Source organism: Gymnoscopelus braueri (assembly GCF_963280865.1).
Source record: "Gymnoscopelus braueri genome assembly, chromosome: 11".
In the NCBI taxonomy this organism is placed as follows: Eukaryota; Metazoa; Chordata; class Actinopteri; order Myctophiformes; family Myctophidae; genus Gymnoscopelus; species Gymnoscopelus braueri.
In genome coordinates this window covers 42,811,101-42,829,443 of record NC_137613.1, presented here as the reverse complement: position 1 = coordinate 42,829,443, position 18,343 = coordinate 42,811,101, and the positions used below count along the sequence as shown (strand labels likewise).

General features: G+C 39.8%; 1 protein-coding gene across 1 annotated transcript in view; it reads right to left on the bottom strand.

Annotated features, from left to right (window-relative positions):
- syngap1a (synaptic Ras GTPase activating protein 1a) overlaps window positions 1-17,956 on the bottom strand; it is a 33,341-nt gene extending 15,385 nt beyond the window's left edge. The window contains exons 1-10 of the mRNA XM_080442101.1: window positions 17,894-17,956; window positions 17,101-17,222; window positions 14,066-14,219; window positions 9,678-9,776; window positions 9,283-9,522; window positions 7,542-7,877; window positions 6,180-6,324; window positions 5,063-5,207; window positions 3,630-3,866; window positions 1,363-1,564 (exon numbers count right to left, since the gene is read on the bottom strand). Of these exons, the coding sequence (XP_080298227.1) occupies window positions 1,363-1,564; window positions 3,630-3,866; window positions 5,063-5,207; window positions 6,180-6,324; window positions 7,542-7,877; window positions 9,283-9,522; window positions 9,678-9,776; window positions 14,066-14,219; window positions 17,101-17,222; window positions 17,894-17,938 (1,725 nt within the window). The 5' untranslated portion in view covers window positions 17,939-17,956. The remainder of the gene's footprint in view (window positions 1-1,362; window positions 1,565-3,629; window positions 3,867-5,062; window positions 5,208-6,179; window positions 6,325-7,541; window positions 7,878-9,282; window positions 9,523-9,677; window positions 9,777-14,065; window positions 14,220-17,100; window positions 17,223-17,893) is intronic.
- Between the last annotated feature and the right edge of the window lie 387 nt (window positions 17,957-18,343).

Here is an 18,343-nt window from a genome sequence, read left to right as displayed (position 1 = left end):
CACAGTACTACAGTACATGCATACATTGGTCAAAAAGTGTGGCTGAGAGGGACTTTTATTCTCAGTGTATTTGGAGTTTGTATCCCTGTCTTTACCTTGTCATTTTAATAAAGTCACATTGAAGTACCCAGAAATTCTGGTTGTATGATCTTTCCTAAATAATATGCAGAATGTTTATATGATGTGTAGAGCCCTGTGTTGGGACTGGTTCTTCCCACTCCCGCCCGATCCAGTTTGATTTCTGACCATTCCTACCAGCGCCCACAATGGTATCATTTCTGACCACCTGCAATTAATTTCTGACCACCCGGCCCGCTCCTCCCTGCAGCAGAAGCACAGTTTAGACCTGTGCATAATCCTCCAATATTACCCTCTAGTCCTGCATAATCCTGCTATATTTCCACTGGGACCCAAAAACATTGCAAACGGAGAGAGAGAGACAGAGAGATGGTCATTACCGCACCACAGACAGCGACACGGTGGGCTGGGCTAAGCTTACTGCTTGAGAGTAGGTTATTAATAAATAATTGATAAATAACCTACTGTTCAAGCAGTAAGCCTCGGTTGAATTATTGAAGCACGTTTCAGAATGACGTTCGTCCATGCTGTAACTGTGCTCCACCCACACAGTTGCATGCTTCAGGTGCGCAACATCTGCTTTATTCCAGATGTAGTTGGTGCCCACAAGAAAAACCCTGCAGGGTTTCTTTTTTCTTTTTGCAGGGTTGTTTTTGACCACCCATTCCCGTCTGCAACTATTTATAAAAAAAAAATTAAACGCCGCTTCGGCGAGATTTACGTTGGGTCCCGTGCAGTGGTGTAAAGTAACTAAGTACATTTACTCAAGTACTGTACTTAAGTTCAATTTTGAGGTATTTTTACATTACTGGAGTATTTCCAATTTTCTATACTTTTACTTCTACTCCACTACATTTCAGAGGAAAAATATTGTACTTTTACAGTCCACTATAATTATTTGAAAACTTTAGTTACTAGTTACTTTGCAGATATAAATCACTATATTATAAAACACACATTAACCACTTTAGCCCTGTTTTATACCTAGGCTATTTGAAAATGGCAGATCTACAAGCTCACAACGCGCCGCGACGCGTTGTGAGCTTGTAGATCTGCTATTTTCAAACATTTCAGTACTTTTACTTTCGGTACTTTAAGTATATTTTGATGCCAATACTTTTGTACTTTTAATCAAGTAACATTTTGAACACCATATTGAAACTTTTACTTAAGTAGAAATGTGAGTACTTTTTCCACCGCTGGTCCCGTGTGACCCCATTTCCAATGCAAGGCTCTAAAACCATCTAACAAATAATCTGCCTTCTATTAGAGAATTTCACCTACCTTGCTGAGCTGGCCCATGACTTCCCAGAGCAAGCTGTGGAGCATGGACAACTCTCTGCCCAGATCAATGTAGCCCTCGAACCCGCCCGCGTTGCCCCCCGTCTCCATGTTGGAAATCTCATAGAGGAACTGCTGCATGGAGCCCCACTCCATCTCCAGGAACTCATTCATGAAATATAGGTATTCCTCCTTAGGTCCAAATCTACAGGTTTTAGAATATAAATGACACATAGACAGTGTTAAGTCATGGAAATAAGGAGAGGAAATAAATATTATTTTTAAAATTTCAGTGTGTGGGATTAGGAGTCGTTTAATTAAGACCTGAGGCGATTCTAAAAAACAAATCTAAATCCTAACAGTTTTTTGAGAAAAAAAAAAAAAAGAATCACGATTTTTCAAAAATAGCAGATCTACAAGCTCATATCTGCTATTTTTGAATAGCCAAATAAATCTAAAGTGACACAGATGCGTTCCAGGTCTTAATGGGTTAACATAACATGGGCAGCCGAGTTAAAGAGTCATAATCTTTTCATGATGCACAATAAATATGGTCGGCTTTCAACTGGAGATCGCTTGCCTTCTTTAAAAGGTCAAGTGAAACAAACTTTGAAAAATAGCACTGCCGAAGCACAATAGTTTTATTTTAACATGATGATGAGAATAGCCTCTAGGAGCAATAAACACAAAAAAAAAAACATATGCAGCTGATATTCAGGGGTGTTCACTGTTCATTTTATATATAAATTAACTTGTGTGATGAAGTGGTCTACTCTGTACTGTATGCAGCGATTATTATCGTGTTTGAAAATCTAGTCAAACAATAAATGTAGCTTATTTGAGGCTACAGTATTAATGCATATTGTTTATTTATACATTGGCATCCCTTCTCTCTTTTCATATAAATGAAATGTCAGCCATTTGTCATTCAAAACAAGCCATAATGTATGTAGAATACACGTATACAGTACACTCTATTAATAACTAATCCAATCTGCTCTCCGTCAATAGTTACTTAAGAACCGTCTTTCTGTAAATGTTTAAAAACAGAACGTATGCATTTCATATCTACTCAGTAAAGGCTTCCAGCTTATCATATCATACAAAAATACAAAATGAGTCATACCGGTCTATCATATCTCAGTTGGAAATGGTATCTTGACAACTGCATATTGTTGGAGGAGGTAAAATATGCACTGTATACTGAGTGCAGTCTCTCCAGTTCTACATTTGTTGTGGTGGTTGTGAACTCTATTAACATGCCTAGAAACATTACATTTACTATAATGGTTAATAGGACGGTGTCAGTACCTGTTGACTTACTGTACATTAAGTGCCATTTTTGCACCTTGTCTGTACTTCTCGGGGTGCCAAAAGCATTTAACCCATTAAGACCGGGACAGCATCTGTCATTATAGATGTTAACCACTTTAACCATTATCTTATACTTTGGCTATTCAAAAACAGCAGATATACAAGCTGATAGCGCGGCACCGAGTGCAGCGCTATGAGCGTGTAGATCTGCTATTTTTGAAAAATCATGAACATTTCATGGAAATCTTTGAATATATTATTTATTAAGCGAACCTTTGTAACTCAAATTCTACAATTTCTTTTTAGAAAAAACTTATGTTGCTATAATCAGTGGTTCTCAAACTGTTTCATGTCAAGGACCCCCAAAATTATATGTATTTGGCCGCGTAACCCATCTCAAAATATGTTGTTCCAGGGACCCCCCAGAAGCAAAGATTTTAGTAAAAAAATGTTCGCTTTAAAAGTAAATATTTGCACACATTTTCACAATTCTTCTAAAATAGCAGATCTACAAGCTCATAGCGCGGCACTCGGTGCCGCGCTATGAGCTTGTATATCTGCTATTTTTTAATAGCCAAAGTACACCTTGTCTGTACTTCTCGGGGTGCCAAAAGCATTTAAGTAAATACATATTTCATTATTTTAAGTTGTATTTCCATTCCAAATATTTGTTTGCAAACATTAGGCAACAAACTAGTAGTGCTATTCACTTTGGACCTGACAACATATTTATTTGTCATGGTAAAAGTTAAGCATTAGGCCATGGCAGTTGAAAAGAAAACCCTCCGTCTATGACGCAGTAGCAGTCTGTGAAATGTGAGTTTGCTGACATTGTAAGCTGTCACTGAATTCCAAGAATATTTCAGTCCAACATACCATAGGTAAAAAATGAACCCAGTAGAATATATTTAGAATGTTAGCTGCCATAACGGTGGGAAAAGAAGGTAGTGACTCACTTGCTGAAGCTCGCCAGGTTCTGAATCACCTTGGCTATAAGTGTGAGTGTGCGAGAGGTACGTTCAGCAGGGTACTCCTGGGTGAGGTTGAAGAGGGAAGGGGACATAATGGCGGGGCACATAAAGCGAAGAAAGAGGGAAGAGCTGATGAGGCTGTCGGCAAGGTCTTCCCTCCCCCGTTCAGCACATCTGGCTCTCCATGAGGCAAAAACTTCCTTTAACTCCCGAGGAAATATGCTGGAGAAAAAAAAAAGATTGCCTTTCATTTTATTTATCATCGTGGAAAAAATGTTCAGCACAAAATGGAGTCATTCTTAGCTCCGGGGTGAAGTTGCCTTTAGACATCAGCTTGGAGGCTGGTCAGCCCGCCAGGCTGCACAAGCTAGTGTACAATTTCTAAATAAATTGTAAATGATTCCCACCCTATCGGTATGCAACTCAGACGTGGGCTTAAGCGCTTCACAGTGCTCAAGCACGCATCTGTTGGCATGCCTGCCTTTTTTTTAAGTGATGTAAACTACTGTAAGTTTTCTCTCTCTCTCTCTCTCTCTCTCTCTCTCTCTCTCTCTCTCTCTCTCTCTCTCTCTCTCTCTCTCTCTCTCTCTCTCTCTCTCTCTCTCTCTCTCTCTCTCTCTCTCTCTCTCTCTCTCTCTCTCTCTCTCTCTCTCTCTCTCTCTCTCTCTCTCTCTCTCTCTCTCTCTCTCTCTCTCTCTCTCTCTCTCTCTCTCTCTCTCTCTCTCTCTCTCTCTCTCTCGGCAGAAAGCCGCCAGATTCTGTTCGAGTTTGCCTCCTGTTAAAGAGGAGTATTTTCTTGACCTTGGGGCCGTGGCCAAGTGTTTGCTCATGAGGGGGAGTGTTGGCTCTCTCTAAATACTTGTGAGCTTGACAAAGTGGTAGTAGAGCATTATTTTACATATTTACAATTTACAGTTGTCGCTGTATAAATAAATTGAGCTGAAATTGACTTGGGGTTGCTATCCGAGGCGGCACGATTCTTGGTGGCTAGTGATCTGGTTGGTTGGGCTGGAGGGTTGTGCTTGCCCAGCCTGGCAGGCTGACAATCCTCCAAGTCGTACCCTAAAGGCAACTTCACCCTACAACTAGTTCATACATGGCCCGCAGAAATGCAGTGACATGAGGACATTAAAATGTGTGACAGTTGATGTACTGAGTAGATACATATGCTAATATTGGCTTAACTTACATTGTTTACAAGATGAATCAACAAAATAAGCTTACATAAACCGATGTATTGCCAAATTACGTCTATAAAATCTGATGTTTTGAACAGGGAAGATTGCACTTGTATCCAATTGTGAAGAACTTTTCAAAGATTAGCCTGATTGTTTGAGACCACATCTATGGTGAATACCCCAGGTTTTACCACAAAACAAATGCACAGTTTGCTGTATGACTGTCATCATAATACTGACCACAGAGAGTTGATGACCTTGCAGAGTGCCAGCTCACAACACATGCGAAGATTGGCTTGATGATCCGCAAGGACTGAGGGGGGGACACGCATGGGGTCCACCTCACAATTCTCCTCAGACTCATATAAGGCTCGAATGAAATCCCCTATAAGATGAACACGTCATCATTATTGAGATTTGTACTGTTGCTTTCATGCAATTAAGATGCAAAACCGCTTCTGTAACTGCTACGGGTAATAATCCTACAGGGAAACCTTTCTCCCTGTAGGATAGTTTCCCTGTAGGATAGAAGACAGACAGACTACATGTGGTCTCTCTGAAACCCTTGCGGCAGTGGTTCTCAAAGTGAAAGGTCCATGGCCTAATTGCATATCAAATTGGGGGTTCTTGAAATAATTAACCCATTGAGACCTGAAGCCGATTCTACATGTCTCCTAAATCTCAACAGTTTTCTGAAAAACGTATGTTTCTATATCAGTGGTGCTGAATCTTGTTCATGTCAAGGACCCCCAAAATTATATGTATTTGGCCGCGGACCCCGATCAAAATATTTTGTTCCAGGGACCCCCAGAAGCAAAGATTTGAGTTAAAAACATTTGCTTTAAAAATATATATATTCAAAGATTTGGACACATTTTCACGATTTTTCAAAAATAGCAGATATACAAGCTCGTAGCGCGGCACTCGGTGCCGCGCTATGAGCTTGTATATCTGCTATTTTTGAATAGCCCAAAGTGTAAAATAATGATTTTTAGCTGAAATCTAAAAATGACACAGTTCCAGGTCTTAATGGGTTAAATAAATAAATGGTTGAGAATCACTGCAATAGCTTTAAAAAATCTTTTAAAAATCTTCTCGTATGGGGGCCCCTCGCATATCTTTTCAAATGGGGTTCTGTGGGCTAATATGTGTCAATTTGGGGGTCCTTGACATGAAAAGGTTTGAGAAGCACTGCCTTACAGGACTCTGTGACCTGAAGGCTGAACAACAGACAGTAGGTAAGCACCGCCCATTCCCCAATCTTCCACTCCTAGACTAGCTTGCTGCCGTTTTGTCCATGGTGACAGATTAGACATCTGCAGTGAATTACACTACAAAACACAGTGTTATGTTTTACCTACGGCATCCTTGAGGTATCTGTGACCTATCAGTTTGAGGTACTCTTCGACAGCCTTAGTTGCAAGGGTGTTCTCCCGAAAGATCATATGCTCCCGGTCCATGAATCGGTCAACCTCACTCATTGCCATATCAGACAGGAACTCCTGAAAAGATATCAGTCACAAAAAAGTCACACACACACACACACACACACACACAAAAAAACAGTCAAAATTAATGTAGAGAGTCACAAAGGTGAATGAGGGTCAGTGCAGGTCTTGGACAGATTCAGACTCATCATAATTTCATGGTATACAGCTTGACCCAAGTGAATGTCTTGGATAGAAATATCATAACCTGTGATTTATCAAGCTGTGTGGCAAATATATATTATATTATCCCAATGGCAATCGTTGTTTTATTGTGTTATTATTCGCTATGGGAATACATTGGGGGGAATTTATGAATTATTAATGTAATTTCGTTTTTTTATTTACCATTTATTTTGCATGCGTGTTTTTGGCTGACACTACGAGCGAGAGGGCCGTTTACAAGGAGCACTTGCAGCATAAAGAATTTAACGGTGTTCCTATAGAAAGTAATTATTTCTTCTTCAGATAAGAATCCCACCGATTATTACAATATGCTATAATGGGATATAGGACATTCACAACATGGACATTCAACCCATATTAAAGGTTAAACACTGATACTTGTTTTGTCCCATATCTCTCAATTTCACCATCACCATCACTTAGAACTGTGTATATAGGATAGTCTCTTAACATAGTATGATTTTCTCTTTCTCTTACTTTCTCTGACATGAAATAGAATTTTTGGTGCACTAATGTTGGATCAGAATAACACTTCATCTATTTCTTGAGACTGGTGCGTAGGAGAAGGACAAATGGATCACAGCTTGCAAACCAAACATCCTGCACAGTGATATGACAGTATGGTATATTGCAATGTTTCTGGGTTGATTTGCCTGACGAAGGTCCAGTACTGAAATGCGGCAATACATATATCATTGCAAGTTAGACAGCGTGCAGGATTAGTTGTTTGCAACAAGAATTATGGATAAAAAGCTTTCTCTTCTAAGCCACAGGTTTTCAAAGTGGAAGCTGGGGCGCCAGGTGCACCAATTGGAAAAGAGAGGAAAATTAATAAAATAAAGAAGGAAAAAAAAATCAAACGCAAAAAAGATTTAATTTCAATTCAAACTTTTCAACATGGCCTTCCTTTGTTGAAAAAAAATCACAACGTTCCAATATCACTTTCATGCTCTCACACCATGTTACGGTTGGCCAAATGTCCTCCCTCAGAACCAAAACCAACAATGCGGCCATCAGCAATGTTTTGACCCGTGCCACCCCCTTACCTTGGTCTTCCCCGTGCTTTGCAGGATGTGCACCAGGGCGAACGCTACCTCCTCTTTGCTTTTGACGCTGAGCAGTGGCTCCAGAACGGCACACAGTGTTCGGTAGTTGTTGGTGGTGTACTCCGCGAACTCCTTGTACAGCTCCATTGGGAGGATGTTCATTGTCTGATAGCGGGACTTGACACGGAGCGAGGCGTTGATTACTTTGCCACTTCCGACCCCGCCGCTTTTGGCCAAGACGCTGGACTGTATGACGGGATACCACTGCTCTACAAACTGTCTGCCGGTGATGCTGGAGATCGGTATGCTCACCAGGCCGAGGTATGTGCTCTTTTCCTTGATTGGGAAAATCACAATAAAATAGATGAATTAACTATTTACATTAGCAATTATGCTAATAATTGCTCTGATCATTATTTTTTCTCGCCGGTAGGGACATGTTATATCCCTGCTTCTGGACAGATTGAAATACATGAATAATTTTTTTTGGGAAAGGTACACTGTCTGATATATTTGATATTTCACAATTGAACTATTTGATTAAACATTTTTGTTTAACGCATAAACACCTGGCATCAATATTTTCGGTAAATGTATCTTGTAATTTAGTAACACAAAAAGCTAAAATAGCTGATCTACAAGCTCACAACATGTTGCTCGCGACGTGTTGTGAGCTTGTAGATCAGCTATTTTCCCTACCTACGAGAAGTATATAGGACTTAAGTGGTTAATAAAATGTACCCCACCAGTTTGTTTTTTTTCGTTTTTTTTATAAATCGAACCCTGGCAATAATAGACGATGAGGAGAGCTATAGTATACTGTAAGATAGTGGTTTTCAACGCTTTACATATCAAGGTCCATTATGTACGTATTTGGCATTTGAGCCACGAACCACCATTTGATGGTTATCGTTGGATAACATTTTGTCCACAATTCCATGCTGTATTGATGTTGGTATCATATGAGAGATAACAGGCAAACTTTGATCAAAATAACAATTATTGAATAAAGTAATGCAGATGTTTAACAATAATTTAACTCTTGAGAGTGTAAAATGAAACCAAATGGTTTCATTTTACACTCTCATAAAGATCTATTAGGGACCAGGGTTACCAACTCTCCATCATCTAGCTGGGGACCACCTGGAACCCCCTCAAGGACCACTGGCGGTCCCCGGACCACTGGTTGAGAACCACTGCTGTAAGATGTAGGCACTGGTGTGCTGTGGTCCAAAGCATGAGACCGAAGGCAGAGAGCCAGATACCGCACACCAGTGCCAATATCAAACGGTGTGTCACTGCTGCGAATAGTAAGGATGGGTAAAGCAGAGGACACATTTCACATAATGTGAGCAAATGTGCAGGGACAAAAAAAATACCCCAAAGGACTGGGGGACTAAATTACTCTCTAGTGTGTATTATTGCTATTAATTACACCACAATTTCATTATTAATATTCATGAGATGGAAACAAAAAAACTGCTTTGTAATGTAAATAAAGCGGATGTTGTCGCTGATTACAATGCCTCTCTGCCAACCACAATGCAAAGTTGCAAAGTTGAAATCTTACAAAAAAGAATGTTTTAAATGTGCCTGATGCAACAGTAAAACGTAGTTCACTACAGTGCAGTATAGTAAGCACACTTTTGCACAGATATTGTGCAATATGGCACAGTAAAAGAGCGTTTGGATAAAAGGAAACTAAGTGTGATACTTATATGAATGAATTGACTTCATTTACCTTGCGTCTTTTTTTGTCCGTTTCTTTGTAGAGGTGCAAACGAAGGCTACGGATTGTTGGCAAATTGTTGAACTCAAAGTGCTCTCCCCAGAACACTGTGTCTGTGCGGGGCTTACTGGTGGTGCGTGCATACAGCATGTCATCCAGACACAGCTCACAATAGTAACGTTTCTTCGTCGGAAGGTCCCGAGCTTCGATGATCCACAGTTTGAGCACATTCTCCACTCTTCTGCTGTTATCCTAAAAGAAAGTCATTAGAAATGGTTTTACTTCCCCACTAAATACTTAGTTTTTTGATAGGTTGCTCTCTTGAGATGAGAGAATGTTTGGCCTTAATTCGGATGTTTTTAGATCACCCGTATACTCTCTTTTCAACCACTTAAGGTTTACTGTACCTTGTTAGGTTTCACCGCTCGCTGCAAATTCTCAATCCATTTGTCCCTCTCTGAAGCTGAACGACACGCAAAGCATTTTGTCCCTGAATTAGTGGTCACCTGCAGACACAAAACAAACACTGCATATTATCGCTGTCAGGCAGAAACCTTGTACGTCCATATTATTATTATTTCTTTTAAACAAATTATTGTTATACTGTATACGTCGTCGTTGCTGCGCAAATGTTGCAAAAATAGCCGATAAGCTAAAAACGTATTCTGACACGTTGTGAGCCTGAAGATCAAACTTTTTTGAAAAGGTTGACAGTGGGTAAATCTGTCTGAGGGTTTTATAAATATTTAAGCGATGAAAAGTATTAAGAGCTTGTGACAAAATGATGACTACTTTCAAGGTTTCCGCCCAATAGCAACGATATACTGTATAACGTTACTCAAGTCACTTAAAGGAGCTACACCATGAATTTAAAAAAAATATTTGATATTTAATATCATATGGTGTATGTCCCTCAAACCTTTTTCAAAAGGTTTGAGCCTAAATCATCACTCAGATATACTCATCCCAAGTCAATTGTCTCTGGCTTATACAGCACTTTCAGCTGCAATACCAAAACGTCCTCTTGTGCAGGGGGGGGCTACTGAGCAATTCTGTCTGTTAATAAAAAGAAATATTTTAAAAAAACATTAAAAAAAAAAAAAAAAAAGGAAAAAATCTGCATAAAAAGAAGCATCTAAGAAAAATACAAAATCGAAAAAAAAACACTTTGAACATTTTTGAACAATTCCACCAAGTGTTTGAGGTGCCTGTTTCACCCACTTCCGGGGGGCGGAGCCAAAATCCGAGCCCGAAGTATTTGTTCGTAGACCCCCACTTAGGGGGGGTAGAAAAAGTTTCGGAGCAATTCGGGCACTTTTCATTTAACATTGGGTTTGCCATCATCAATGTTTATGACATCATAAACATTTCCATTCTGAGATCGCCTGTTCAGACACGCCCATTCTGGAAATCCATGAAATGAGAAGGAATGACTGAATTTAAAAAAAAACATTTTTTGGGGTGTAAGAGACACTGGGGACCCCAAAAAATACAAAAAACCAAGAAAAAAGTGATTTTCATGGTGTAGACCCTTTAAAAAAGTGCACAGAATTTGAGGAACATATATCCGTAAAGGTATTTATTTTTAATGCAAACAAAATGCAAGTGTGTGTGGAGGGGTATGATAAACACTCTAAAAACTCTGTGACTACTGCATAGATCCCCTTTGAGCAAGGCACTCAATTCCCAACTGCTACAGTGGAGCTGCGTAATTACCATGAGTCAAATGCTATGGTAATGCAAGGCAGCGCCCAGTGGTGGTTCTGAGATGATCTACAGCTAAATGATTGATCGTTAGGAGCTAATGGAGCCTTGCGGGTCTATAACTCCCAGAGTGTCCACTTGAGTACATTTACTCAAGTACTGTACTTAAGTACAATTTTGAGGTACTTTTACTGTACTGGAGAATTTCCAATTTGCAATACTTTTACTTCTACTCCACTACATCTCAGAGGCAAATATTGTACTTTTTACTCCACTACAATTATTCGAAAACTTGAGTTACTAGATTTGAATTATTATTACAAAACATACATTAACCCTTTCAGCCCTAATTAAACTTTGTCTGTTTGAAAATAGCCGATCTACAAGCTCATAGCGTTTTGCGACTCATTGTGAGATCTGCCATTTTCAAAAGATGTTAATACAGTTTATACAAATGATACCTCGTGAAACAGTCAGCATAATGAGTACTTTTACTTTTGGCACTTTAAGTATATTTTGATGTCAATACTTTTGTACTTATACTCAAGTAAATTTTGATTACCGGACTGTTACTACATTGCAGTATTGATACTTTTACTTAAGAAAAGATAATATTTTTTTCCACCACTGGCAGCTCCCGGGTGCATGTACAGTACACTGAAATCTGTGAAATCTGTGAAATCTGGTGAGTAAATTGAACTCAGTGTGTTACAATTGACCTGTAAGGGTCGGGTCTATTATATCACTCTCAGAGTTAAATTAACACTCAGGATGTGTATGTACCCTGCTCTTCCAGAAGGTACACCCTTCGGGGCAAAGCTGTAATTAAGAATGTGAATACAGATCCTATGCAGAATTTGTAATGAGAGGCAACTTCATATAATGATTCTGCTTTACCTTCTGGTCACAATAACAAGGACCCACACACTCACGCACACGCACACCTTACTACATATTCCACTGTGATTGCTTGCAAACCTAAATAAAAGTCAATAGGAAAAAGTACGATAGGCAATATGAATAACAGAGCTTGATAGGCTCTATGCACAGCAGCCATGTTGGAAAGAAATTGGGCCTCTTCCTTACTTCCTTCACAGGTTTTACCAATGATACTAATGAAAGCTCTGTTCCATTTCGTGTAGCACAGTGGTTCTCACACCTTTTAATTTCAAGGACCACTGGTGTAACAGAGGGTTTCCAGTGATCCAACACACACAATATCAGCACCCTGACTCTGTTTGACTAGAATGGAACAGCCTTAATTAGTATCATTGGTAACACCTGTGAAGGAAGTAAGAAGAGGTCCCATTTCTTTCCAATATGGCTGTTCCTAGAGCCTATGAAAGAGGGGGGCAGACTAAATGACTTGTGTTTGTAGGTGAGAGCGGAACGCTGGCGGAGGTGGTTGCATGGACTTGGAGCGCGGTTCACCTCTAACCCTTTGCATTGGACAGACAAGTCTGGAGATGATCCCTCAGGCTGGATTTGTTCAGTTTGTTATGGTGGTGTGTTTTATTATTCAAGTAGAAAGAAAACTCAAAAAAGGAGTTATACGGGCCTGCATCTCCAAGTGCTCTAGAGCACTGGCTCTCTCGTTTAGGAGCTAATTGGAGACTTACGGGTCTATAACTCCCCAGATGTCCCAAATGGACCCGTAAAGCATTTTAACCCATTAAGACCGGGAGCGCATCTGTGTCATTTTAAGATGTATTTGGGCTATCCAAAAATAGCAGCTCCTAGGCTATGAGCTTGTAGATCTGCTATTTTTGGAAAAAGAAATCGTGAAAATAATGTGCAAATCTTATATATATATAAATTTTTAACTCAAATCCTTGCTTCTGGTGGTCTCTGGAACAACATATTTTGTTTGCGGCCAAATACTTGGGTGGTCCTTGACATGAAAAAAGTTTGAGAACCACTGATATTATAGCAACATATGTTTTTTTTTTAAACTGTTAGGATTTAGAAGACATTTGCAGAATGCCCTAGAAGCAAAGATTTGAGTTAAAAATGTTCGCTTAAAAAAATTATAAATAAATATATATTCAAAGATTTGCACACATTGTTACGATTAAAAAAAAAATAGCAGATCTGCCGTGCTATGAGCTTGTATATCTGCTATTTTTGAATAGCCCAAAGAAATCAAAAAACGACACAAATGTGTTTCCCGTTCTTAATGGATTAAAGACTAGATTGGGGGTCCCAGGGATAAAACTGTATTAAACGGGAGTCGTGGCCTATATGCTTATCAGGGGTCCTTGAAATGATAAAGGTTGGAAAAATGCTGTTCTACAGGCGAGGCAGCACCTCTATAGGGAAAGGCAGCAGTTCACAGGCGCTGCCAATCTTACAGCCCTTTTCTCAACCCTGTTCCTCTCATCCACAGCTCTGACAGCCACGGCTCTGCGATTCCCAGCCAGAGCAAAATGCCCTCCACCAACCAGCCTTGAACAATATATGAGAGAAGTGTGTGTGTGTGTGTGCAACATAATGGATTGACAACTATTGGTGTTTGTATTATTCATGGCTATATATATATAACGTTGTCAGACACAGACAAAGAATAAAAGCAGTGGTGTAAAGTAACTAAGTGCAACTTTAGTGGAGTATTTCAAATGTTTTAACACTTTTACTTCTACTCCACTACATCTCAGAGGCAAATATTGTACTTTTACTCCACTACAATTATTATAAAAAACTTTAGTTACTAGTTACTTTGTAGATTTTGATCATTATTACAAAACATACATTACCCACTTCAGCCCTATTTACATTTCGGCTATTTGAAAATAGCTGATCTACAAGCGCCGCGATGCGACACATTGTGAGCTTGTAGATCTGCTATTTTCAAATGATTTTATACATTTGGAAACTTGTGAAATGGGACATTGTGCATAATGAGTACTTTTACTTTTAGTACTTAAGTATATTTTGATACCAATACTTTTGTACTTTTACTCAAGTACATTTTTAATACTGGCACTTTTACTTACATAACAGAGTATTTCTACATTCTTTACTAAAGTAAAACATTTGAGTACTTTTTCCACCACTGAATAAATGGCAGAAAGAAAATGTTTAAATATAAAACCTCAAAGCAGTATTCCTGTCCCAATATGCTGGAATGGACGGGCTTGATTATGGCATCTTCGTCCAGGACGAGGTCCAGAGCTTCTGCCGCACTGCTGGGGGAGAGCAGGGACTCATGGGAGTGAGATTCTTTGAAGCTCTGCATCAGGCGTGTCCTGGGAAGACACAGGGAGAGCTTTATATAAGATCAATTCTCTGCAATTGTTACATATACTCGAAATGCAAATGAGACCGGACTTTCCTCTTTTTTTTTGGTAAGAGGCCATGTACTGTATTAAGCCATTAAGACCGGGAACGCATCTCTGTCACTTTAAGATTTCTTTGGCTATTCAAAAATAGCCAAAGTGCCGCGCTACGAGCTTGTAGATCTGCTATTTTTGAAAAATCTTGAACATTTGGTGCACATCTTTGAATACATATATATTTTTTAAGAACATTTTTAACTCAAATCTTTGCTTCTGGAGGTCCCTGGAACAAAATATTTTACAAATGTTTGCTTAAAAAAATATTATATATTCAAAGATTTGCACACATTTTCACTATTTTTCAAAATTAGCCAAAGACATCTAAAATGACGGAGATGCGTTCCCGGATTGAATGGCTTAAACATAAATGTTACCATTTGATGTACTGCACCAAAGTTAGCTTATACCTATTTCCATCTGCAGTCACTTTGGCAGGAAACAATTAAAAAGCACAATAGCTGTGAGGAATAAATAACTGCACATAATACAAAGTTACACATTACACACACCCACACTGCCGGCTAAAATTACAAATGTAAAGGCGTGATTAAATGCATTATTTGCATACATGAGAAGAAGACCATGAGATCAAATGTAGTCAATGGTTACAGCGTTGAGTGGCTGACTTTTTAAGTTTCGTTTTAATTAGTACTGATGCTACCAAAAGTCTTCATGTTGTCAGGTAAGGCGTTCCACTGAGTTGGGGCTTTAACAGTGAAAGCTGACCGCCTGAATGCAGTGCTAATAAATGGTACCATACAATAGAGGATATTCTTGAGGATTTAATAGAATTCACTAAACAAGTGAGTCACATAATGGAGGAGGGGCCAATTCATTTATTTCTTTGGTATATCTTCAGTATCCTACAGATGATAATGTGTCATGAGGAGCTTTTTATCAATTCTTTAAGGCTTGTTTAATATAAAGACTCTAGTTTTTATCTGTCCCATATTGTATCTAATATTGCAATGCCCTGTAAGTCTGCGGTCACACTTTTCAGTTCAGTATAATTTTGATCATAGAAATCAGATCCCTTATTCATGAGACTGAGAATGAGAAATAAAAGTGCTACTGTAGCGCCCGGTCTGTAAGACTACAGCCACCCTCATTTCGATGTGATCATGAAAGTCAGATGTGTATTAAGATCACATCTCGTGGCGCACCCACACCCTGGCCTGAAAATGTCCGTTATGCATCTGCTAGGGTTGTGCTTTGTTTTGTTTTTTTTCCAAATCTGTGTCAGCGTTATTATTTTTTCCCACTCTGCCTTCTCACTTTGTCTCCCATGTGTGCAGTCACTGGACTGTATCCAAACTACATAGTAAAATCCTCGGTGTTCATATAACCAAAATGGACCCGTAACCATTTGGTCCTCTTGCAATCCTCTCACGGTTACAAATGGATGAATAAACACGGAACCTTTTACTCTGTTTGTGGAGCTCCAATCCCAATGTGACCTTGGGGGCTTCAGAATAAAAGGCCTCAATAATTTAGACATATAGGAGTATCAAGACCTACAGTATATCTCTGCTGTCGGGCAGAAACCAGCTAACTCCAAAATGTTCATTTTTCAAGAAACGAAAACAACAAAACTAAAAGTGGAGTTAGGAGGTTTTGTTCATCATTGATAATAACAGCTGAATGGACCTCCAAGCTCACAATGAGGTTGGAGGTCAAAAGGGGGTGGAGCCTGGAGTCAGCAAAACCAGCTTACTCCACCGCCTTTTGGTGGAGTAAGCTGGTTTAGCAGAAAGTTTGAGGATCCAATGGAGTTAGCTGGTTTTGTCAGAAGCGCTTTTTAATACTTTTCATTGGTTCAATATTTGTTTTACCAACACACGGACGTAAAGGGTGTTCAATAGCACTGATTTATGGGGGAAAAAATGCAAAAGCGTCAAAATGGAGTTAGCTGGTTTCTGCCCGACAGCAACGATATGTCAAGTGTATCCTAGCGTAGTCGGTTGATATAAATCCCATCCAAATGTGTGCAATAAGAGCCTATGTCTCCAATCCTATTGGACTGTCCAATATGGGTATTTCTGGATTTATAGATATTTTTGTAGAACCACTGATCCAACCGACTTTCACACTGGGTACCTCACTCCCTCGGGACAGCGATACACATGCCACGTTTCGGATTGTGCTGAAACCATGCCCACATTTGGAGTCATACGGCATATATACATGTATGTCGTAGACGACTGACGTCACAGGCTGGCCACAAGACATCCGAGATCCACGTGTGAGCCATGACATTAGACCCTGTCTTATGTCTTGAATTATATTTCTATCAAATTTGATTAAGCTAAGGAGAACAAGAATGTCGCTACCTGCAATGCTACGTAATTGTGTGTGCATGTGATCATCATTTTAGATTCCTTTGGCTATTCAAAAATAGCAGATCTACAAGCTCATAGCGTGGCACTCGGTGCCGCGCTATGAGCTTGTATATCTGCTATTTTTGAATAGCCAAAGGAATCTAAAATGACAGAGATGTGTTCCCGGATTGAATGGGTTAAAACCACCACAATGGCGTCACACTTTGATATACAAGTACATCCCCTAGTCTTGATGTACAAGTACACCCCCTGGACATGACGCTAAGTGTGTCGCAGGGATTTACCCCCCAATCCAACCCTTGATACTGAGTGCCACGCAGGGAGCCATTGGGCCATTTTTATAGTCTTTGGTATGACCGCGGCCCGGGGAAATGGCATCACAGGGGGCCCCATAATGGCTTTTAATCAGCGACTATGCACGCTAATTGGACAATTAACAAAAAGGAGCTCACCTCTCCTGGTCTGCACTTCGGAAACGAGGTAAAATCATTTGCCGGAAGCTGCTAGTCCGATCCAATTTTGGCTGACTTTTAGCCCTCTTGATGGAGCTCTTCAATCTCCGATTGAGAAAACTCTTGAAATTCAACAAAGAGAAAGGAACAGTCTGTAAGAGCACAATAGAGCACATTTTGCAGCCGTTACAACCACTGGAGGATGTATGTAAAGCAGTAGGCAAGTTTATTTATATTGCACGTTTGATACACAGCATACACAGCAATTTCAAAGTCATTAGCATAAGATAGACTTAATATCCATCTAAAGCCATTTAAAGGCATTGAACAAGCATTGTTAAGGGAAATAAAGAATAGAAAGAATAAAAGAGAATAAAGATCAAAATACTGTTGTACACTATCAGCAGTGTATCGTAATTAGTATTGTCAGAACAGAAGTAATTAAATAAACCAATAATTTACTCAAAAGCATAGCCAGAAACATAATTGTGTGACTTTATTCTAGAGAATACATTATAGATTAAAAACAAATGCATTTCAACCAATTCTCAAGAATTGGGGAGAACACTGATTGTTCATAATAAGGGAAGGAGATTTAAACGAGTTGCTGTGTTGGTGACATTGAGCGGCTCCACTGGGGGTGTTGGAGCAGTCCGTTGCTCAAGGACACCTTCCTGATGGGTGCTAACACAGAGAACATTACTCATTCATTGTTTCATGAAGCCTGACCGCACCCCGGGCTTGGCCCCTACGGGGTAACAAAAGGAACAGACTGTGGCGATGGTGAACTCACTGGCTGTCTGAAGGGTTGTGGCGTGGCGTTGGGAGGGGTTTCCATGCTTGACTCTCTGGCAGAGGCAAACTTGGCCTGCAAGTGTTGGTCTGAGGGAAAGAACAAAGAACGGATTAATATGGAACACACTCTTCCTCTATAGAGCTGCCTGTCCCTTCAACATGAATACTACTATTACTAGTACCTACTGTAAGGCCAAGTGGGGCAGAAAATGAAATATAAACAACCATGCAAGTGGCCAAACAGTGACAGAAAAAAAGAAAATAAAACTGGTTCCTACAGTTATAGCTGTTGTGTTTGAACCTACTCTGACCAGTGCCATCTTAGCGAGAAGCTCAACTGAGCTCCAACAGTGTTGACGGGGTCTCACGCGCTTCAGCCCCCTGTCCACCAGGAGGTCGGTGCTCTCAGAAGAACAAAGAAATAAAAGCTATATGGACCACTTCTGAA